This window comes from Silurus meridionalis, chromosome 1 (genome assembly GCF_014805685.1).
Source record: "Silurus meridionalis isolate SWU-2019-XX chromosome 1, ASM1480568v1, whole genome shotgun sequence".
Classification (NCBI taxonomy): domain Eukaryota; kingdom Metazoa; phylum Chordata; class Actinopteri; order Siluriformes; family Siluridae; genus Silurus; species Silurus meridionalis.
In genome coordinates this window covers 967636-991757 of record NC_060884.1, presented here as the reverse complement: position 1 = coordinate 991757, position 24122 = coordinate 967636, and the positions used below count along the sequence as shown (strand labels likewise).

General features: G+C 40.0%; 2 protein-coding genes across 17 annotated transcripts in view; both read left to right on the top strand.

Moving 5' to 3' along the window:
• Nucleotides 1-7513, top strand: part of rptor (regulatory associated protein of MTOR, complex 1) — a 67469-nt gene extending 59956 nt beyond the window's left edge. For 5 of the 8 annotated variants that reach the window (XM_046837869.1, XM_046838031.1, XM_046837793.1 and 2 more), the window contains 7 exons: nucleotides 1365-1412; nucleotides 2441-2547; nucleotides 2712-2839; nucleotides 6065-6151; nucleotides 6237-6353; nucleotides 6873-7002; nucleotides 7260-7513. In XM_046837869.1, the coding sequence (XP_046693825.1) occupies nucleotides 1365-1412; nucleotides 2441-2547; nucleotides 2712-2839; nucleotides 6065-6151; nucleotides 6237-6353; nucleotides 6873-7002; nucleotides 7260-7328 (686 nt within the window). In that variant the 3' untranslated portion in view covers nucleotides 7329-7513. The remainder of the gene's footprint in view (nucleotides 1-1364; nucleotides 1413-2440; nucleotides 2548-2711; nucleotides 2840-6064; nucleotides 6152-6236; nucleotides 6354-6872; nucleotides 7003-7259) is intronic. The other 3 variants (XM_046838169.1, XM_046838120.1, XM_046838242.1) reach the window with 2 other exon arrangements.
• A 2193-nt stretch (nucleotides 7514-9706) lies between these two features.
• pecam1b (platelet and endothelial cell adhesion molecule 1b) lies at nucleotides 9707-23488 on the top strand. Of its 9 annotated transcripts, none has more exons than XM_046847735.1 (13): nucleotides 9707-9855; nucleotides 9957-9974; nucleotides 12340-12657; nucleotides 13281-13562; nucleotides 14250-14498; nucleotides 14589-14861; nucleotides 15517-15798; nucleotides 15896-16180; nucleotides 16276-16377; nucleotides 19991-20047; nucleotides 20139-20231; nucleotides 21395-21451; nucleotides 23266-23488. In XM_046847735.1, exons 1-13 carry the CDS (start codon nucleotides 9801-9803, stop codon nucleotides 23283-23285), a joined length of 2091 nt encoding a protein of 696 aa, XP_046703691.1. In that variant the 5' UTR covers nucleotides 9707-9800; the 3' UTR covers nucleotides 23286-23488. The 9 variants fall into 9 exon arrangements, 8 of the variants coding, with proteins under 8 accessions (XP_046703691.1, XP_046703914.1, XP_046703839.1 ...); XM_046847807.1 differs by having other exon boundaries at nucleotides 9708-9855; nucleotides 12355-12657; XM_046847958.1 differs by lacking the exon at nucleotides 20139-20231.
• Nucleotides 23489-24122: the final 634 nt, after the last annotated feature.

The window sequence follows — 24122 nt, the reverse complement described above, 5'->3', positions numbered from 1 at the left end:
GCTTTTTTTCTGTGTATGTGACTTAACTTTCTGGAAGTGGGACATGAGACTCAGCTGATTTTATTCCAGCAGAATTTATTTTTAATCTCTCTCACACAGTCCTGGGGAATTCTGACACGCTGTCATCTTCTCCACGCTCTAATTTCCTCTCGTTTTCTCCTCAGCAGCTAATTAGCGAGTGCATTAGGACTCCTGTATGTTAGAGCAGAAGAACAAGAACCAGGATGGACAAATTACAAAGATCTTTTAACCCTTTGCACCAAATACATTCAATCATACATCAAACCATCAGGTCTTAACATTTCTGGAAGTAGAAATCAAGTAGAACCTTTTTTGACCCCTCCATTATCCACTAAATCCTTAAAGAAGCTTTTAAGGAAATAAATAATAAAAAAAAAAAAAACATTTTTAGGGCTTTAAGAAGCATTCATTACTCCAAAACATCTTCAAGTGTACTTTTCTTCTATACCATTAACCCTTCATTAACCCACAATCCATTAAAGAAACCTTCTAGAAGCCAACATAAGGAACCTGTAAAGATCCCAGCAATACCCTTAATTATCCAAGTAAATTTTGAAAAACCCTTTGTGAGTCTTCAAAGAGCTCTTTTCTGAAAGAATCCTTGAATGAGATGTTGAAGATCGTCGGCAACAGTGACGGCATCAGTGTCACAGTCACACACTTTAAAATCTCAGTTTCTCCAGCAGTCGTGACTTCTGCAGTAATACACGTGTTCGGGATTCTGTGTTCACACACACACACACACACACACACACACACACACACACGCGTGTGCAGCTCTCACCACAGGCTTCCAGGAGAACTACTTTTAAATTCATGGAGAAGTTTCAAGTGGAAAAGAGAGAGAGAGAGAGAGAGAGAGAGAGAGATGAGATGAGATGAGATCTGACATTTGTCTCTTTAATTGGCTGATGTCACGCTGAGAAACCAGCACGTCTCATTCTCACTTCCGTGTGTGTGAGGGTATGTGTGTGGGTATGTGTGTGTGTGTGTGAGGGTATGTGGGTGTGTGTGAGTGTAAGTGGTGTGTGTGTGTGTGTGTGTATGAGGGTATGTGAGGGTGTGTGTGTGTGTGTGTGTGAGGGGATGTGAGTGTGTGAGTGTTTGTGTGTGCATGGGGTAATGCATTAGGGTTCCCTGGCTGATGGACTGACCTGCCCTTGCTTCTCTCTCTCTTTCTTCCCCCCCTCTTTATCTCTCTTTCTCCTCTCTTTGCTTTCCTTTCTTGATGTCTACTCTCCCTCCCCCTTCATTTTCTTCTCTCTCTCTCTCCCCTCTCTTCCTCTCTCTTTATCCCTTTTTGTCTCTCCATCTCTCCCTTCTTCTCTCTCACTCTCTCACAGGTTTAGCTCGGCGAGTTTCAATCTATCTTGACAGAAGTAAGCAGGGAGGTGAGTGCTACGCTTTTTCTCTCTGGCCCTCTTTCGCTCTCTTTTGCTCTTTCGTTCTCGATCCTTTTATCCAACGATGGCTCACCCCAACCAACCCCCATCCCTCCATTTTTTTGCGGCCTGTTACAGAGTCACTAATCATCCTGTAGTAGTGATTCTGCTGTGTATTAACGATACACAAACCCAAACCACTGTTGTCAGCGCGCGCGCGTGTGTGTGTGTTGAAACACCACAATCACTACACACACTACATTGTGTTAAAGCAGCGACTGTACAGCGAACAGTTCAGTGTTTCATTCTCTGGATCAGAAAATCTTAAATAAAGAGTTGTATGTATCAGTTGATTTAGTTGATTCATGTATCAGTTGATTCATGTATCAGTTGAAACATGTATCATTTGATTCAGTTGATTCATGTATCATTTGAGCAACGCAACCAAAAGGTTTTTTTTTCTCCTGTGACAGCATCAGGAGGCAGAGGAAAGTGGGCGGGGCATATGCCATAACTTTTATCATAATGATATCAGTAGGAACGAGGGATGATGATACGCTTCATTAGTTCCTCCCACACTCCCAACGAGTGTGTGTGGATTTTCAGATGTTTTGCGTCTCAGCTCAGATGTTTGAAGCTTTTGAACAGTTTTTTTTGTTTAAAATAGACATCAAAGTCGTGAGCATTTTGTGTATGTGCGTGTGTGTGTGTGTTTTGAGAATTTGTGTGTGATGTGTGAATATATTAATTACGCCAATCTCGTTAACAACAGTCTCTTACAGGATAGATGTTGTGTGTCAACTTTGATGTTTGTGCGGGGAAGCCCCATGTTTGGAACCGTGTGTGTGTGTGTGTGTGTGTGTGTGTGTGTGTGTGTCTGTGCATTTCTGTGTGTTTCCCTTCTCAGTCTTTTAACTGACAGCAAAAGTTTTTTAAACTAGGGCAGCCAGCCTCCGAGTCCAGACTGGAAAACTGGGTCCTGATCCACATTGGGTTTTGGGGGGTTTTGTGTGTGTGTGTGTGTGTATGTGTGTAAGGTGCAGGAATGGTGGTTGACTGGGAACAAGAGAACGGTCTCCTCATGACCTCTGGAGATGTGCGAGTCATCCGGATCTGGGACACAGAGAGAGAGATGAAAGTCCAGGTAATAAACGTGTAAAAAAAAAAATTAAAAAATAAAAATAAAAAATACACATGTGCACACACACACACACACACACACACACACACACACACACTCTCTAACAAACACTATCTGACATTACACTTGTACTGAATTTTATAGTGTGTGTGTGTGTGTGCGCGCAGGACATCCCGACAGGTGCAGACAGCTGTGTGACGAGTGTGTCATGTGACCCGCAGCGTTCCCTAGTGGTGGCCGGTCTCGGAGACGGATCGGTGCGTGTGTATGATCGTAGGATGGCACCCAATGAGTGGTGAGTCTCTCACACACGCGCACACGCATACACACACACACACACACACACACACACCATCATATAGTTTAATCTCTTATTAAATTAGAGGAACAAAGGTGACTTTATTTTTTCTAAGAAAAAATTAAATAAAATACAAATTAAAGTGTTTTTATTCTTTCTGTGCGGCCCGGTACCAAATGATCCGCTGCCTGGTACCAAATGATCCGCTGCCTGGTACCAAATGATCCGCTGCCCGGTACCAAATGATCCGCTGCCCGGTACCAGTCTGTGGCCCAGTGTTTGGGGCCCTAGGAATAAAATGTGATTCATTATTTTGAGTCACTTCTAAAGCCTTTGTGTCATCTATAATGTCTACACACACACACACACACACACTCACACACACACACACCCCACTAACACACACACACACACACACACCACTAACACCAACACAAACACACACACACGTTTTTTTACGTGGTACCATTTTTACAAACTAAAACCTACACTTATATTTATTTATTTAAGGCAGAACTGTGTGTGTGTGTGTGTGTGTGTGTGTGTGTGTGTGTGTGTGTGAGACAACACACACACACACACACACACACACACACACACACACACACACACACCTTGAAAAAACAGAGTGATGAAGCTGTAAAGCACTTCATAAATAATTAATGATGTTAATTAGGTGCTGAAGCTCCCTCAGGCTCCACATTTACTGTTACCTGTCTCACCTCCTCTACACTCCCTCACCTCCTCTACCTGTCTCACCTCCTCTACACCCCTCACCTCCTCTACCTGTCTCACCTCCTCTACCTGTCTCACCTCTTCTACACTCTTTTACCTCCTCTACCTGTCTCACCTCCTTTACCTGTCTCACCTCCTCTACACTCCCTCACCTCCTCTACCTGTCTCACCTCCTCTACCTGTCTCACCTCTTCTACACTCTTTTACCTCCTCTACCTGTCTCACCTCCTCTACACTCCCTCACCTCCTCTACCTGTCTCACCTCCTCACACTCCCTCACCTCCTCTACCTGTCTCACCTCCTCTACCTGTCTCACCTCTTTTACACTCTTTTACCTCCTCTACCTGTCTTACCTCCTCTACTTGTCTCACCTCTTCTACACTCTTTTACCTCCTCACCTGTCTCACCTCCTCTACCTGTCTCACCTCTTCTACAATCTTTTACCTCCTCACCTGTCTCACCTCCTCTACACTCCCTCACCTCCTCACCTGTCTCACCTCCTCTACCTGTCTCACCTCTTCTACACTCTTTTACCTCCTCTACCTGTCTCACCTCCTCTACACTCCCTCACCTCCTCTACCTGTCTCACCTCTTCTACACTCTTTATCTCCTGTACCTGTCTCACCTCCTCACCTGTCTCACCTCTTCTACACTCTTTTACCTCCTGTACCTGTCTCACCTCCTCTACCTGTCTCACCTCTTCTACACTCTTTTACCTCCTGTACCTGTCTCACCTCCTCTACCTGTCTCACCTCTTCTACACTCTTTTACCTCCTCTACCTGTCTCACCTCCTCTACCTGTCTCACCTCTTCTACACTCTTTTACCTCCTCTACCTGTCTCACCTCCTCTACCTGTCTCACCTCTTCTACACTCTTTTACCTCCTCTACCTGTCTCACCTCCTCTACCTGTCTCACCTCTTTTGCATTCTTTTACCTCCTCTACCTGTCTCACCTCCTCTACCTGTCTCACCTCTTCTACACTCTTTTACCTCCTCTACCTGTCTCACCACCTCTACCTGTCTCACCTCCTCTACACTCCCTCACCTCCTCTACCGTCTCACCTCCTCTACCCGTCTCACCTCCTCTACACTCGCTCACCTCTTCTACCTGTCTCACCTCCTTTACCTGTCTCACTTCCTCTACACTCTTTTACCTCCTCTACCTCTCACCTCCTCTACCTGTCTCACCTCCTCTACACTCCCTCACCTCCTCTACACTCCCTCACCTCCTCTACCTGTCTCACCTCCTTTACCTGTCTCACCTCCTTTACCTGTCTCACCTCCTCGACACTCCCTCACCTCCTCTACCCGTCTCACCTCCTCTACACTCCCTCACCTCCTCTACCTGACTCACCTCCTTTACCTGTCTCACCTCCTCTACACTCTTTTACCTCCTCTACCTGTCTCACCTCCTCACCTGTCTCACCTCCCACCTGTCTCACCTCCTCTACACTCTTTTACCTTCTCTACCTGTCTCACTCCCTATACCTGTCTCACTCCCTATACCTGTCTCACCTCCTCTACCTGTCTCACCTCCTCTACCTGTCTCACCTCCTCTACACTCCCTCACCTCCTGTACCTGTCTCACTTCCTGTACCTCTCTCACCTCCTCTACAGTCCCTCACCTCCTCTACCTGTCTCACCTCCACTAACTGTCTCACCTCCTGTACCTGTCCCACCTCCTCTATTACGCTCTTCATCTCACCTGTAATTATTGTTTTACTCATCTGTCATTTCTTTTATCTCTCTTCTCTTCATATTCATTCTGTCTCACCTTAATCTCTGCCTGTCTCACTTCTGTCCGAATCTTGTATTTTCGGTCTCTCTCTCTCTCTCTCTCTCTCTCTCTCTCTCTCTCTCTCTCTCTTATTTATGGCATGTAAACTTTTCATTTATCTTTTTTTGAGTCACTTGTTTCTCCTTTTTAATTCCACATAACTCCCTCTTTTTCCTGCACATGTACATCTCACTTTCTCACTCATCCTACCACCATCCCCTCTCTCTCTCTCTTTCTCTCTCTCTTTGTTCATCTCCTTTTTTCATCCCTGTGCATGTCTTTACCCTCTCTTTCTTTCTTTCTTTCTTTCTTTCTTTCTTTCTTTCTTTCTCTCTCTCTCTCTCTCTCTCTCTCTCTCTCTCTCTCTCACACACTCTTTCTCTCTTTTTTCACACCGATTCCCTCTATCTGTAATAATCTTTTTTTACACACGCCCATCTTTGTCTTTTCCCACACTGCAGTCTTTCTCTCTCTCTCTCTCTCTCTCTCTCTCTCTCTCTCTCTCTCTCTCTCTGTGTAAGTATTTAATCTAACACCTATTACTGCACACTGCCAGTGGTGCATTGTGGGTAAAAGTCGGATACAGTGGTCCTGCAGCACCCCCTAGTGGCTGACTGTTGTATATATTATGGCTGTGATTGTAATAAGCAGTAACGTGTGTGTGTGTGTGTGTGTGTGTGTGTGTGTGTGTGTGTGTGTGTGTTTGTAGTCGTGTGATGACGTATCGGGAGCACGGCGCGTGGGTGGTGAAGGCTCACCTGCAGAGAGAGACAGACGGACACATCATCAGTGTTAGGTAATACACATGCGTGCACACACACACACACACACACGAATTCCAGCTTCAAAAGACTCTCTAACGTGTCTGTGCGTGTGTGCAGTGTAAATGGAGATGTGCGGTTCTTCGACCCCCGGTTGCCCGACTCCATCAACGTCCTGCAGACGGTGAAGGGACTGACGGCTCTCGACATCCACCCTCAAGCCAACCTGTTTGCCTGGTCAGTCACAAACCACTCCAAGAATTAGTGGGCGTGGTTTATTGCACTACATAGTAAACATACTCATAGACTGTTTCAAACAGGGGCGTGTACATTATATTATGGCCGTGTCCTTTCTTTTAAGGGGTGTGTACATTATCTTGTGGCTGTGTATTTTCATATGAAATAGTTCTGAACTTTATTACAAAAATAAAAACAGTACTGAGTCATGAAAATGTGCTACATTAAATAAACATGAATATAATTACATTAATAAATATTAAGGCAAATAAAAGATGCATTCAAACTGAAACAAAATGTAACAATCCAAACAAATAAAACAGTTGCATGTAAAATTTGCCTGTAGAGGCCGCTCTTGTTCTGTATAACGCAACCTGGAAAAACTATCGGTATGTTATTTTGTTATGCAACAGTTCCAGCGATAAACTATAGATGCCAATTAATCCTGTACTCTTTCGTGTGCCTGTCCATCTCTCTCTCTCGCTCTCTCTCGCTCTCTCTCTTTCTCACTCTCTGCAGTGGTTCTATGAATCAGTTCATCGCTTTGTATAACTCCAGCGGTGATGTCATCAGTAATATTAAATACTATGACGGGTTCATGGGGCAGAGGATCGGTGCTATCAGCTGCTTAGCGTTCCACCCATACTGGGTAAAACACACACACACACACACACACACACACACACACACACACACACACACACACCCCTCTTTAATGAGGATATATCAGATAATGCTTAAAGGAAGGTCCACTGTGTCTCCGTCTCCTGAGTGGAATCTCTCAGATTCTTAATTACCATGTGGGTGTTTTTATTAGTACAATAACCTCAGATATCACTTTCTCTTTCTCTCTCCGTCTGTGTGTCTGTCCGTCCATTGCTGACTTCATCTTTGTCTCCCCTACAGCCGCACTTGGCCGTGGGCAGCAACGACTACTACATGTCCATCTACTCGACGGACAAGAGACTGAGATAACACCGTGACCTCTGACCTCTCGATGTTACGTGCCCTTTGAACGGGCAGGATGCAAAATGACTTCTTGTACATATGCAACTACCACCATGAATGTTTAGTGAAGGCTGCTGAAGTCTCACAGTCACTATTGGAATAACAGCAGTAATAATAGAGTCATTATTATTATTATTATTATTATTATTATTTTGGAGTTGTTGATTGTAGACTTGGCTGTGCTGAGCAGTGTGTATATTTAAACTGCAATTCTCAAAAAACAGATACGTATATTTTACAGAGCCGTAAAGGAGGCAAGGAATCGCCTTTCGTGTATAAAAATGGGTGGGGCCTAGGGAAGGAGGGGGGAGGGGTGGTGCCCCAGAGGGTGGGGAGGGGGGATATTGGGCTGGGGGGTTACTCTTTACTAATGCATTATATTGAGATAGGGAGTGTTATAAGTGGGTGGAGTTTTGCTGTTAATATATTATGTGAGATTTGGAGTCTGGGGGAAAAGGGGGCGGGGTTTATGAGTGTGACTAGAAGTTGATGGAGTCTTATAACAAATGCATTACATGTTAGCAGAAGTTGAAAGAGGGGGTGGAGTCTGGGAGTGGGCAGAGCCTTATAAGAAATGCATTATGTACTGACAGTAGTGGATAAGGGGGCGGAGACTGAAATAGATCACTCTTAGACCCTTTTATGAAAGGGGTGGAGTCTGACAGACCTCAAAGTGTGGAATCACATACTGTTAATGCGATATGAGATTGTATGCCTTTAAAGGGGTCTGAGGATCATGTTTTGTGTTTTATAAGCCCCCTGAGTCCAGAAAAGGGGCGGAGTCTGAGATGGAGGTGGGTGGGGTTGTCCCGCTAATGCATTCAAATTTGATCAGTGTAATAAAGAAGGCTTTAATCGCACCATCTTTATGTAGGGAACCTTGTTAAGGAGAAACGATGGCGTTGATGGTTACCATGACAAAGTCAGTGCATGGATACGATGGATTGTTTTTGCTCCGGCCAATCAGGATACGCTTTAGATTAAAGGGTCAGTGTGGAACTTTATAGCCTGTAATACAGGGATCCAACGTTTTCAAGCGTGTTACTTTTTTGTTGTTGTTTTTGTTTAACGTCTTTAACACGTCCTCGTCTTTAACACGTCCTCTCACTTCCTGTCACATGAGGGACCAGTTCGAATTATGGAACAGTGTAGAAAATCTAATACACACAATTCAATTTACCGAAATTAAAGTGGCGGTGCATCATTTTCTAGCGACTCGTAGCAAACATGAATATTTTTGTATTTGCAAAGAGTCGACTCTAATAATTAATTTCTGGATTGTTTAAATTGCTTATGGGCCGTAAAAATTAGCTCCGCCCCCCCAGCCGGAACAAACCAGCCCAGTCTGCGCTAGTTTTTTATACGACGTGTCTCTCGAGGAGCCATAAACAGTAGGCCAGGGCAGAGATTAATATTATTGGAAAAGGAAGGGACGTAAGATCATTTTTTAACCTTGGACCCAGCAAAGGGTGCTACATACCACACACCACCCCTTTAAGATAACGAAGTTGTTCCAGTCTATGGAAGAGGACGTGTTAAAACTACTTTTCTTTTGTGTTCTCTTGTTTATGAGGACATCTGCTCAGGCTCTGTCCACACACACGCCTCTTATCATGTCTTAAAAAATGGCAGCCCACGACCATCCAGACTGAATTAAGGAGTTGAAGGGAAGGACTTAGGCCCCTAAGCCGCCTCCTGCCCACTGCAGCGCCCTCTTCAGGAGGGGAGGACTCTCCGATGCACATCCCGTACAACTATCTCGCTTTAAGTTTTAATGTTTTAGATTTGAAATGTAAAAAAAAAAAAAAGAGACGCTCGTAGAATGAACCGATGCAATCAGGTGTTCTCTCTGTGACTGTAGACTGCTTTTCGCTGGCTGTGGTTTTTACGACAGGAGATGAAATCGTTGAAATAAAACCAAATACACAAACAAAACCTCTGTAACATCTGCTCGCATTATTTCATTAACACTTTCCATCTTCTGGGTCTTTCTAAAAAATATTTTTTGGGCCTCCCAGTTCATGTGAAGAGAAAATTTCATGCAACGTCCACAGACGTCCGATACGATTGTGTCCTGCTACGTAATAATTAGAACCAAACTCCAGACGAGGATAAATTTCACTTGGATTCAGAATCAGTAAACAGAATAAAACGATTGGTCGCTGGCTATGACCTCACACATTTCGGTCACACAAGTGCGTGTTATGATGCAAGAGCGTTTTACCTGCACTGAGTGATGACTTATCAGGGTGTATTAACGTTCTCAGTGTGTGAAAATTCCACTCCGTTCTCCACACTTCCTCAGGAAGCTGCCTTCACTTCCTATCTAAATTACCCGAGCGAATGTGAGGAGCGATAGCCAGTGCGACTCCTCCCCTGAGTCCGGCTGAATTCACACACACCGTTTCTCACACTCGCTGGTCAGTGTAGCGGTCAGCCATGTGGACCAAACGCTATTCTGAGATCCTCCTCATGACCTTCATGAGCATCACCTGTAAGGACTCACCTGTAGCTCCAACACTCTGGAATTTCATTCGACTTTGTTTGAATGTAAACTTATTTCTGTCTCTTTCTCTCTCCGGTGATCTCGGACAGGTACGAGAGCGGAATCAGGTCGGTACGACGTCACGTATTCTTCCTACCTTACACGTGCTGATACGTTAAGGTTTCTATAGCAACAGCTCTCAAAAAGGGAAATGTACAGAAATGCTCTATTGATGATAAAGTAATAATTGTAACAATTTTATATCAGTGGAAGGAGTCTGTGTTTTCAGTGTCGCTGCATTGTAACGCTCAGAGATGAAGCTGTAACATCTGCATGTTCTGTTTCATGAAGAGAGCTGGTGTAACGTAAGCTATAACGTAAGCGAAAAAAGGTTTAAAGACATTGCACTAAATTAGGTTTTTGTTTTTTTTTTTGCTTTAGAGCATAAAGACGTGCTGCTATAAGAAATGATTTATTATAAGGAAAAAAAACCTGTGGTAATAATTCTGCATCACCACCACGCTCGAGTTCTCACATCTGATTGGACGGAAGGCGTGCGTTATTTCTGTATAACATCACTTTTAAAACACAATCGTTGCTCTAGTAACAGCTTTTTCACGTAAGATAAAATATAGATTTAGCTTTGTGGTGGTGTTTTTTTGTGTGTGATTGTTGATTGTTGATGGAAACGAGGCTTAATATTGAAAGGAAGGAGTCTCCAGTGTCAGAGCTTTGTAATGTTGTAAAATTTTCAAGACCAGAGGAGGTTACACTTTTCTGGTTTCTCTCCATCTAAAAAAAAAAAGCAAGATGTGTTCAGAAAGAGAGGAGTGGTGAAGCCTAAAATCAGGATGAAGTTATATTTTTTTTGGTGCTCACAGCATCTACAATGTGTTTTCTCAACATCTTATTCTACATTAAGTACAAATTTACTGTTGTTATAAGCTTCAATCTTCTGGGAAGATGTTCCACTAGATTTTGTAAAGATTTAGTGGAGATTTATTCAGCTACAAGGATGTGTGTTGGTAAAGTCGGGTACTGATGTAAATGAGGAGGTTAAAATCAGAGTTTACATTCATCATGTTTAATAGGGTTTAGAGCTCTATAGCAGGAGACCTTCCACCAAATCCAACCCATGGAAAGCAGATCTTTATGGTGCTGGTTTTGTGCACAGGGGCTTCATCATGCTGGAACAGTTTCAGGTCTTCTAGTTCAAGTGAAGGGAAAAAGTCATGTCGAGTGTGTTTTTATGTAATTATTAAGAGTTTGAAAAGCGTTAAAAGCTTTTACATTTCCCTCTCAAATGAAATTTTGAGTTGATTAAATAAAAGACGCAAAAAGCTTATAGGGATAAAGTTATTCATTTAAAACATTCTATATTTTATATGTAATATAACTATATAAATGTGGAATATTATTATTCTATTTCTGTGAAGCTGCTGTGTGATGAGGTCCATTGTGAAAAATGTTCAACAAACAAAACGCTGATTGGAATTGTGTGTTTTATCGAATGTGTGTGTGAGTGTATGAGAGATCTGAACTCATAAGAAGCTCAGGAAGTGACATCATGACTGATATCAAGAAGTGGCAGGTGGTGATGGAGTTGATCCTGAAGAAACCATTTCAGGAGCAAAAATAGTTTTTCAAGAACCAAAAGTGTTTTTTTGTTTTTTTTCTGAACAAATGAACATGTCGCCTCACAATGATATACAAATCAGAACTTTCACTACCTGATCTTAACTATTACCAAAGTGTGTGTGTGTGTGTGTGTGTGTGTGTGCTAACGACTGGGTCGTGGCTGGAGGTTTAAAATAATTCATGTCCCCTGAGGTCTACTCGTTGCTCATGTTTACAGGCATCGCTCTCATGAACCGAGACGGAAAGATAGACAGATGCAGATCATCTCTCCATCTCTGTCTCGGTTTATTTGTCTTTCTTCTTTTCATCTTAGAAACTTAGCTAGCAGAAGTAGCATCATTCCAATTGCCATTTCTTCATTTGAGATCTTTCCATAACCTGATCAATGCTAATACTCCAATTCACTGTATAATAAAAGACTTACTTCAGATTACCTGCTAATCTTATTAGCAACTTTCCCTTTTGGCAGCTGCTACAATTGGCATCTTGTTTTGCTAGCATCTCACTTCTTTTTATTATTATTCTTTGGTATGGCGTTACCCTTGGACGTATTTTCACAATAATAATAGTACTAGCAAAGATTTTGACCTAGCATTGGAGTTACAACTAATTAGCAATAAGAAGAAGAAGAAAATTAACTGGATGCTAATACACAAGTCTAGCATAACACCTGCATTGCTAGCATCCATGCGTCTTCATGATTAGCTGTTTCAAAGCATGTAATTTCACAATAATGTATGGAAATGATAATAAAATCATGGTGCTAGTCGCTTGCTAGTCGAGGTTTATAGATAGTAGTGAAACATGATGATGATGCAAGAGTTTTTGTGTGGAAACTTATAATCGCTTCATCAGATCATCTTTCCTCAGAGTTTGAATTAAGAGACGTTACACTTCACATCATACCTGCGAACACGGTGGAGCGAAACTCGGAGCTAAATCTGACCTGCGAGGTCAATGTGGTCTCCAGGGGAGGCAACACACCCGACCTCAAGATCAGCATCTTTAAAAACTATAATAATCACAACCCAGTATACATAAATAACACCAGGAGTAACAAAGTGACGTACACCATCGCAAAAGCTCAGGCATCCCACTCGGGCATCTACCAGTGTGACGTGTCAGCGGGTAACCAACACCTATATAGTTCTGAGGAGAACATTAACGTTACAGGTAACTTTCATGGCGTATTAAACTTCATTAACCCATATTTATGTTTGTGTTAGCGATTTGAGAAGTGTGTGTATTATATAAAGGTCTGGGTAAAGACAGAAACGAGCTGTGATTAAAGAGGCAATAAGTAAAATGTGAATACTGTTCTATAGACTGTGGGTAAAAAAGGGAGTTTGTTTTAAATCTGCAATAAGGACCATTTATACTGCACTATAGACTGTGTGGGGACAGAATGGAGCTGTCATTAAAGAGGGGATAAGTAAGATTTATACTGCACTATAGACTTTTTATTTTACTCTACTGACTGTTGGCGGGTTAAAACAGGGTCATATTTTAAGGTGTCATAAGTATTTTTAATTGATCCTGATCTATTGGTCGTGAGCCGAAAGAAAGAAGTCTTTAAAGGTGCAATAAGTAAAATATTTATTAAGCTGTATTCATTGCTCAAATTGAGTCTTATGAGGGTCCCCAGTTGTTGTGTAATTATTCATTTTATTTATTTATTTATTTATTTAACTAATCTTGGGGACCCTCTAAGTCTATATTTTACTTGTCATGGGGGGGGGTCCCTGGATCCCCCCCCCATCTTTCAAGCACTAGCTGTATTGGCATCTGCCTTGCAGGTCTGCAAACTCCGGAGTTGAGAGTGGATAAGTTAAAGGTGACTGAAGGTGAGAAGGTGAGGGTCACCTGCAGTGCGAGAGAAGAATCAGGTGTGCTGGAATACACCTTTAAAAACGGCTTGAAAGTAATCTACAAAGAATCAAGCAGCAGTGGTGTGGTGCAGAGGTTTCACTCCCTCACGTCTACAGAGACAGCCAAGTTCTCCTGCTCATATTCAATTCATGTTGGAAACGGAGTTCTGCATTCAAGCGTCAGTAACGAGGTCCACGTGGTTGTGGAAGGTAAGCAAACCATTCGTTATTTGTTTGCTGTGATTGGCCAGGCAGAGTTTCTGTAACACCAGCGTCTGTTCTAATACATGGTCATTTCTGGTGCTGGTGGGTGTGGGTGTGTGGGTGTGGGTTGGGTAAATGTGTGACATGGTGGAGTTTTCGTTACTGAATTTTCAAAGTCTCACTACAATGTCTCACTAAAAGCTCAACTCAAATACAATGAACCAGTAGATGCTCAACTCTAGAACTATGACTGACAAAAAGTTCACCCTACAACAACTGTAAACTTGGTGCTTGAATCTAGAACAATGGCTCAATAATAGTTTCACTCTAGAACAATCTTTCACTGGATGCTCAGCTCTAGAAACATTTTCACTATGAGGTCAAATATAGAACTATGACTCATTAAAGTTCAACTCTACAACAAGATGCTCAAATCAAGAATAATGTCTCATTAGAAGTTTAAAATTAGAACAATTGCACACTAAAAGTTTGACTTAGGAAGGTTTTCCACTAGATGCCTTAAATCTAGAACTACGACTCACTAAAAGCTTGAATCTAGAACTGTTTACGTTATAGGTTCAAATCTAGAACTATTCACACTAGATGCGCAAATCTCGAATGTCTGAGTAAAAGCTCAGCTTGTTGTGGTATGTGAAGAATAAAACCCTGAGCTATTTTACTTTCTGAACACAGAGCTGAAATTTACGGCAAAGATCACAATCCTCCCGTCAACGGAAGTCATCGAGGGCGATTCCGTGTACATCACATGTGATGTGGAAGGAATAAACAAAAACTCAAGTGTACTCTCACTAAGCAAAGGATCACGTCTCCTCCCGAGAAATTATTCTACTGTCGTTCTTGCAAACGACTCCGGGGTGTACGAGTGCAGAGCCAAAGTGAACAGCGCAGAAAGAAACGCCTACAAAAACCTGACTGTTAAAGGTGAGAATCGGATTGGGGAAAAAACTGATTTGTTTTTTTGCCACATGAACCCAAAGCACAGTAACAGCATGTTATTGTACCATTTTCCAGAACTCTTTTCCACACCGGTGCTGACCATCACCCCGGCCGAGGTGTTCGAGAAAGAGTCGTTTAACGTCACATGTAGAAGCTCTAAAATTGCATCAGAGAGAATTGGACATGATGATGTGAAGTACTTCATCTACAGGTCCAACAAGATGATTAGCTCCGACAATGGCATCTACAAAACCATGGCCAAAAACGAGACCAACGGGAATTACACCTGTACTGCTCAGGTCAATAACACCATCAAATGGAGCCAATGGATCACCTTTACAGCAAAAGGTAGGACTGCAGCCTTCTCTCAAATCTAGCAGGATCCTTCCACAAACACTCTTCTTAGACAAGTAGTGTCTTCAACAACACAATCCATTCTAGAACAATCTAGCACAATCTACATTTTTATTTAAAAAAGAAAGCGGAAAAAAACCTGCACCCAAATCTAAACCAATGTCTCTTTAAAGCGCAAATCCAAAACAGTATTTTACTACGGAGTAAAATTTCATAGTTCAAGAAATTTCAAGAATTTCATAGTTTGTCTACCAAACTCTGATCTCTAACATCTAGATCTCTAGATGTTAGATATCCAATATCTCTAGATGTTAGAGCTAGATCTCTAACATCTCAGAACCTAAACTTAGAATCTGTAAAATCTTAAATCTGGAATATCTCACAATCTACAGCTGTTTTTTTTTTTTGTTGTTGTTGTCCTAATGAACGCACAAATCTAGAGTAGTACAATATCATATGTAGGACTTTATTGCTCCTACAGGTTAATCTCAGAGACTGGTCTAACTAAAACCAAGAACTAGGTTTCTCTAAAAGCACAACTTAAGATTAGAACCCATGTCCTGGTGCAGTGTCTCTTAAATTGGTGAAACTATTTTAGATCATTTTGTGTTTTCATGGTGGCTGCAGTCTGTTTGTTTTCCCCTTCTAGTTCTCGTCTCCAAACCTACCATCACTGTGCTCAATGAAGTGATCCTGAATAAACCTTTTCGGATCGAGTGCCGCTCGGACAGAGGGAGTTTGCCCATCAGTTACACACTGAAGCAGAACCACACAACGCTGAGCCACGTCCAGGTATCTAATCCGTCCCAGAAAGCTGTCTTCACCACCAGCATCCAGTCCATACAACAAATCTCCGAGTTCAAATGCGAAGCGCAGAACAACGGTGTAAATTCAGCACAGACCAGTGACACTCTTCGTGCTCAGGTTACGGGTGAGCTAGTGCTAACATCCAAACCAGAAACTACCATCAAATACCTCCAAGCTTCCATCGATCCTTCTCACGATCTCGCCATGTACCTTTCTTTTAGTTCCTGTAGGGAAGCCGAATTTAATTACCGTCCCTGTGGAGCAGGACATCACCGAAAACCAACAACTTCAATTCCTGTGTGGCATCCCAGAAGGAGCTTCTTCACCCATCACCTTTAAGTGGTACAAGGAAAAGAATCTGAGTCCTGTGTACGTCACTACAGTGAATTTCACCAACGCCGAATACACCATTTTGTCAGTGGAGGGCAGCCACAGCGGCTCGTTTTACTGCGCAGCCTTAAACAAAGCGGGGAAAGAAGAAGTGAGCAACCATGTCAATGTCTCAGGTCAGGTCCTTAAAGCTCTTTTTTTTTTAGCACCTTAAACACTTGATGAAGTTCACAACGTAACACCTGGTCTGTGTTTCCTGTCCCCTGTGCAGTGAGGATGGCCAGGTGGAAGAAAGGCCTGATCACCGGCGTGTGCCTGATGCTCGTGACCGGGATCGTATTCGCCTTCGTGATACGCTACCGTGCTATGCGAGGTAGTGAAAGCTACAGCCCGCCTAGTGTAGCTATTGCCCCCCATGCCTGACCTTCCTTACAACAAAATGCCCCCCTTTCATCCTCTCTCTCTCTGTCACAGGTAAACGAGAGACCATGGTCGAGCTCTCAGTGTGAGTTCGCTTGCTTCTTCGCTTCTCACTTTCTTCAGACGCTAGTTATTGTTAGCCACATGTGCGGCTAGCGGTGTCTTATTGGGCCCTGAATTATGGCTTAGTCCTGTGCGGTCAGTCCAGTACGGTACGCTACGCTATTCAGAGTGCGCTATATATAGCATCGACTCCAAAATTATTGGCACCCTTCATGAAAACAAATATTCAGTAAATGATACTTGGTACAACTTAGAAGTTTCTTTTTATTTGAACATTATCGCCTTGCGCATATTTGGACTAAAAACTAAAAAAAGCACCGAAATCTTTTTTTTATCCAGATTAGCTTTACCCCTGCGAATCTACCAATACAAAATGAAAGTTCTGTAAAATGTATTCTAGCCATAAGCAGGTTCTGACAAAAACTATTGCAAGCTATCTGAAAGGAGCCTATATATTATACCAACATTCTGCTTTTTGGTTTGTCTTAAACAGCGACTAGCAAATTAGCTAGCTGACTAAAATTAGCTAATTATTAGCTGAAACGCTACTTTCACACATCATACTTTTTTTCTTGTGTGCAACAGTGTATTCATACCCCAGGGAAACAAGGACAAGGTTAAAGATTATAAATGATTATTTGTTTGCATTTGTTTAAAAGATTCTTTAGCGGTGTCAATAATTTTGGTACAAATCTTCAGTAAATGAAATATCACAACTCATTGTGTTAAAAACGTTTATAAAACACGCTCATTTTTGCACTTTTTCCCGTGACTCCGGATTCGGCTGCACATCAAAATACACTACACGACGCAGACGTTAAATATTTTTGTAAAGGTGTACGTTTTTGGGTTTTGCACCTCCTAAAGATTTGTGAAGAAAAAAAACCCTAAATGTTCTTTATGTTCCTCAACGGTTTCTCAGAAGGCCTGCGAAACCTAAATACGGCGATGACTTGGTCATCTCAAACCCATGACTCCAAGCTTCATAGCGCTGCAAAAATCCTGAAGGTAGCCCATTATATTTGCGTCCTACATTGTCTTCCTTCACCTCCATGTGTCCATCATTAACCCAACCATCACAACATCCTACGTCCTACATTCTGGATCACAGAAATAGAGCACGGCTAATCTTTGCTACGTGGCTGCTAGCATTGGCTATGGCTTCAGCTCAGCTTTACTTGAACTGCTAGAGTTTCATTGGACGATTCAAATCCCAAAATCTTATTCCAGATGGAGCGTCGCACTTTTACACCGAGAGGATAGGAAGGACTGAGATGAACCAGAGGTCAATTCCTGCTAGCAAGATTGAGGAAAACATCTAAACATGGACCATGAACGAGGGGGTGGTCAGAATAGCGCTAAACTCATGTAAAAAAAATTCTAAAACTTTTCACGGAAAATAAAGGAGGAAATTTCGCAATGAAGAACGAGGAATACGAGCTACACTTCTACTTCTCTTTAAAGCGACTGAACCCTGATCATGGACCAGCTTCTGGTTACGTTTACTACCTGGTTTTAAAGCATTATTTGTACTTCTTTTCTATTACTTTATGATATTTCCTTGTCTTTTTCTTCTTCTTTCCAGTTTTCCAGTCTAGAAATTCATATTAGCATAACTGATGCTAATTCACGTGCACACTTTATTTACAGGCACAACATTTTTCTTTTCTCTTAATTATTTTTATTGCACTTTTCTTTTTGATTACATATGTGAATGTTTTGTATAAAAAACACGTGTGTACAGAAAAAAAATAGTATAATATCATCACTCTAATATAAATAAATAAATAAATAAATAATGTCTTATTTTTTTGAAAAAACTGGTCATCATTGCCTGGGTCGCTTCATATGTTGTTACATGCATTATGGTTCTGCATTAGGATGATTATTAGCTTTAATTCATGTGTTCTGGAAGCTTAATTAAGTTATTAATATGTCAGACTTTCCATCAGAAAACGTAAATTTTTTGTAAATATTGCAAAAAATAAATTGGAATTATTTGAAATAAAAGTGAGAATGACAAAACTTTTTACAAGGAACAAAAATGTTAGGGTGCCGATACTTTTGCTTATGGTCCTCATTTCTGTCCTAATTTTGGTTAATGAATTCCACAGGTGGAGGAAATGTGCTGATTGCTGCTAAGTGGAGGCACCACAGAGCAAAAAAACATTTACTTCCTGTTTAGGCTCCTGTTACTCTCCAGAGTTGTGCTGTGCTGTAGACTCAGATTTCATACAACATTCCACTAATTACTCTAGAACCCTGAAGTTGTTACTCTAGAACTCTATGATGTTTACCTAGAGGTTCATACCTGCTCTGTTAACATTTAAAGCCTACAATTAAAGTTATTCAAGAATTGTATCATTGGATTCCAAATCTCCAATCTGTTCTAGAACTATATTATTTAACATACTCTAGAACTGTTTTGTTTAGTCTAGTTATAAGTTTTCCACTCGGGTGATTATTGTATAATTCTGAATTGTTATTTGAGAATTTAATATTTTCTTGGGGTATTTGTTATTCTATGTTATGTTATAATTTGTTACATAAAATCAAAAAAAAAAAAATTATCCCAGAAATCTGTGTAACTCAAAAAGTCTTTTGTCCTAAATTCTGCACTTTTTCTAGATTGCTGATATTCTTTGTTCCTTATTGGTGCTATAGAACTGCACTGGTCTAGATTGTTGTACTTTTTATAATATTAATAAAAATATTATATCATAATTATTAGATTAGATATTAGATCATGATTAGCTTTAATAATTAGACATACATTTTACAAAGCAGATTTAACACCTGGGTTATTACAGAACTCAATTACTATGATAATATACAGCATTTATTTTATAAATTCTTAATTAACACATTTAAGTGCTTTATATAAAAGTTTGTTATAATTAAAAATGTCTCATGATCAGAAATATACAATTCTCTGTTGTTATTCTGGAATGAAATATTTCACCTTATTCTGCACTTCTGTCCCGCTTTTTCTAGACCTCAAGCTTTTTTCTAGACCTGAGTCAAACGGCTTTTCTATGTGTTTTTTTCTTGTGTTTTCAACAGTTGTTGATTTGTTACTTTAGAACTCTGCATTTCTAGACATGATTGTTGTTCTGTATTTATATTATTTTATATCTGTGATATATATAAAAGTTTGTTAGTGCAAATTATGGTATGAGTCAGGATTTTACCGACTCTTACCATCTTTAAAACTTTACAAACTAAGATCCTGAAACACCAACACTCTAGAACTCTGTTTATACACTTGTACACAATTTATTTAGAATCTAGAACCTAAAGATCCTCCACACCCACCCACCCACCTCAGATTAAATATATGTGTTTAGGTACTGAGAATCTAGAACCACACTGAAAGGAAATGTTGCTTGTGCTGTAATAGTGTAGACCTGTTTTTTTTTTCTGGAGAGTTCTTGATACTTGTAGTTGCTGATGTTTGTTTGTTATAACAGACTGCTGATATGATATGTTGTGTGTTTTTGTAGTTAAAGTGGCCAGCAGTAATGGAGCAGGGATCTGGAGCGTGAGGCCGCCAGTTTTAGGTGAGTAACTTATCCAGAGACCAGCGACCCACACGTACATATCTACAGCGTGACTGCAAAACACAGAGGTGTGTGAACGATTCTCTGACAGACAGCAGTGAGGTAGTGGATGTAGATGAACCTGAGGAGCCGAACGTGGAGTACACAGAGGTGCTGCATCCTCAAAACTCTGATCCTGCACGAGGTAAACACACTGCTTTATTCAGGAATAATATCTTTCCAGAAAGGACAAAACTAAGCTAAAGAAAACTGAAGCTACAAAAAACTCTTCATCATAAGGGTCGTGCACTTGAATAGTGACACGAAAAATCAACTACTTTTGCTCTAAATTCTAAAATTGTTTAATAATTTATAGAATTTTGTTTCAAATCATTTGTGTTTCTTTCAGTAGCATTTAGAATCACAAGTATCTCTTATCACTGTGAGTAAATTAACTCTCTTGGTCTTCTCACTTCCTCGGTTTAACCCTCGAGTGGAACGTTGAGGAATCTCCAAAAAGCCCCCGTGTCATTTTTCTGCTCTTCTGGTCCTGTACTTGTTTTTTTTTTCGATCTTTTCTCATGTATATGAGCTGAAATCTTCCCGCTCTTCCCTCCATCTCTTTCTCAAACCCCTTTGAAGGTTTAGTCATCTCTGTCTCTGCCTCTGATCATCCACTTCCTGTGGGATCTCAGACTAGTTTGAGGTTTTTTTAATAGCAGTGGCATCTTTCTTCGTATAAACAGGAAGGGTTGAGCTAATTACTTCCGCAGATTCCTCCTGCCCTGAATAACTGCTTCCACCTTCATACGCAACACCAAGTCATCGCTCTTATCACTGATCCTTTCATCTGAATAATCCCACCGCTGCTGTTTACACTCTTCCACATCACACCACTTTCTTTCTGTATTATTGTCTCAGTTCGCCGTCAGAGATGTGACATGTTGGATTATTACCCCAAAGATCTACTATAGAGTTCATTTATAAAGCAACTCAAAACTCTAGAATAACTCTAGAATAATTTATATACTAAAACTGTAAGAAAAATTATGACCACAAAACATTAAACAGGTTTATTAGTATAATAAGTTACTACTTACTTACTATAACTTCATAGTTATTCATTGTTTTAGTTCACAAAAAGTGTTTATCAACACAAAACTGATGGATGGATGGATGGATGGATGGATGGATGGATGGATGGATGGATGGATGGATGGATGGATGGAGAATAAAGATGTTGAATATACAGTAATAAAATAAACAAAATATTGTTTGAATTATAATACTAAATAATCATTAACCATTAAATAAATATGAAAGAAATCTCTCTCTCTCTCTCTCTCTCTCTCTCTCTCTCTCTCTCAGTTCCATTGAGGAAGGGCACAGATACAGTGTACAGTGAGGTTCAGAGCACTTCACCAGGTAAATAATAATTATAATAATTATAATTATAACTATAATAATAATTATAATAATATAATGATTATAATATTAATAATAGCATAATGGTGATAATAATACTACTACTACTTATAATAATAATAATAATAATAATAATAATAATAATATAATCATAATCATAATATGTTTGGAAGGAAACATTCAACGCACATCTGTACAGCTGCTCAAGTTTAGTATAAAAGAAGGAAATAAAAAACCAGATGTGTTTGAGCCAAAACTCTGAGGCCTGAAATGCTGCAGGACTGCAGTGAAATAATGTGTGTGTCAGGTGTCCACTTCCTGTCTCTGTTCTCTGGAATGTCCTGTTTGGTACATGACACATTTTTCATCACGTTTTTGTTTTTGTTTTGCTTTTTCAGTTAATCAGACGAAAGGATTTTACACGAATCCTTCACATCATCAGATTCGAATTTTGCCTTGAATTTTACTCTCAGGGACGCAAAACACAAAATCATGTTTTTATACATGTTTTCAAAACTAATGTAGACTTTAAAATAATAATAATAATAATAATAATTATATATGTATATATATATATATATATATGATTATACCAATTACTGAAATGAGATTCTTAATCTAGAATGTAATTTAAGTTGTTTTTTTATTTTTAAATACAATAATTTATTTCATTTTCTTAATATAAATAATGTAATAATTAAATAAAGGGGTTTAAAAATATATACATTTTAATATGTGTCCAGTTCACATCGAATGGGAAGAAGAAAATATATTTTTATAGTTTTTAATATATATTTTAGTACCTGTTTTTTTTTTTTTATGTACATTTTGTATATTTATCCGTTTATAGTTACCTTGAACGTGGTTTACTGCACCTGTACACTGTGCTGCATCTCTGCTTCAGACCCTCTGGAGGATAAATAAAGGAGGAATAAATGGAAAAATATAGAAGGAGGGAAAAAACCTTCATATCTCAGATGAGTGTAATAGGAAGGGTGGATTACACTCGTGAGTAATTCATGGAAACGACTCATTACATACAGACTCTCTGTGGGACAGTGATTAAAATACGTCTCTCTCGCGTTCTGTGTGTGTGTGTGTGTGTGTGTGTGTGTGTGTGTGTGTGAGAGTGTGAGTGTGTGTCCATGAAGAGGGAAAAAACGGTCAAAGTTTCCAGATCAGGAACAAAGAACCAGGGCCGTGGTTTCCTTCCCTTTTCTTTTCAATACAAATAAATGCCTAAGCACATCGCTACTGTAACAAAAAATACTGAAAAGTCAGCATTAATACAGTCAGAACTTTAATACTGGGATGGAACTACGAGAGGAATGAAATTCTTTCCGAAAAATTGAATATATAAATACTGTGGAAAATAAAACAGAATTTAAAAAAAAGCAAGATTTCTTATGTAATAACGTTTATAGCCACTAGGTGGTGCTGTTCTGTCCGTTTATGCCAGGGCCTTATGATCGCAAAATACTGGGATTTAAATTCTGATTTTACAGTAATCCAGAATTTAGAGTTCTGACTCTAAATAATCCAGAATTTAGAGTTCTGACTCTAAATAATCCAGAATTTAGAGTTCTGACTCTAAATAATCCAGAATTTAGAGTTCTGACTTTAAATAATCCAGAATTTAGAGTTCTGACTCTAAATAATCCAGAATTTAGAGTTCTGACTCTAAATAATCCAGAATTTAGAGTTCTGACTCTAAATAATCCAGAATTTAGAGATCTCAGTGAGGTATTCAGGGTTTAATTATTTCACACTCTAAAATGTCTTGTGTTTGTGTTATGATTTGTTGTGTTTCCCAGAATTCCATGACGAATTCTGAACTGAGTCAGTGGAAAGAGAGAGATCTTCATCTCACCATCCTACATTCCTCCCGGTTCTTCTGCACCATGAAAACCTCCTTCCACAAAGACAACTGGATCATTCAGTTTAATTTCTTAGTTTATATGTGCAGGTACTACAGTTGTGTTCACACATTGGTGATGGTTTTAGCAGCTGTAACTTTATTAAAGAGAATGAAGCCTCTTTTGTCTTGTGTTCTGACTTCTTACATCTTTACCTCTGACTGTTACAAAACTCTGACCCTGAAGACCTGAAGAAAAGTTTATTAATTCTTTATTTGTGGAGTATCTGCTGTAAAAGTGTTATGCATGAGCAATACTGTCAAAGCTGCTAATACAGAGAAATATTTTAATAATAATAATTATTATTATTATTATAATGTTTGTAGAATAACCAGCTATATGTTGAGTTCTGCAGATGTTTCATGTATAGACGATTTGATTCGCTTAACAATTAAAATTTTTAAAATATATACTATTATATAATATTATAAAATACTGTATAAATAAACACAGCTACGTGTTTTCAGGATCCTGGATTTAAATTTTAACCAAACACAGGAACATGAGCGGAATGTGAGCGGACGGGTCAATCTGGCGGTTGTCCAGCAGAGGGCAGCATTTACTCATAATAATCCTAATTAAGCTTTTCGTTTAGTGATTTACTGCTGTATTGAGCAGTAGTTCTGCCATCTAGAGGACACACACACACACACACACACACACACACACACACACACACTACTGGCAATCGTTCAGCTGCATGTAGGTGTACGAACTCTACATCATATTAAGATCAGATTTTGATCGGACAAGAT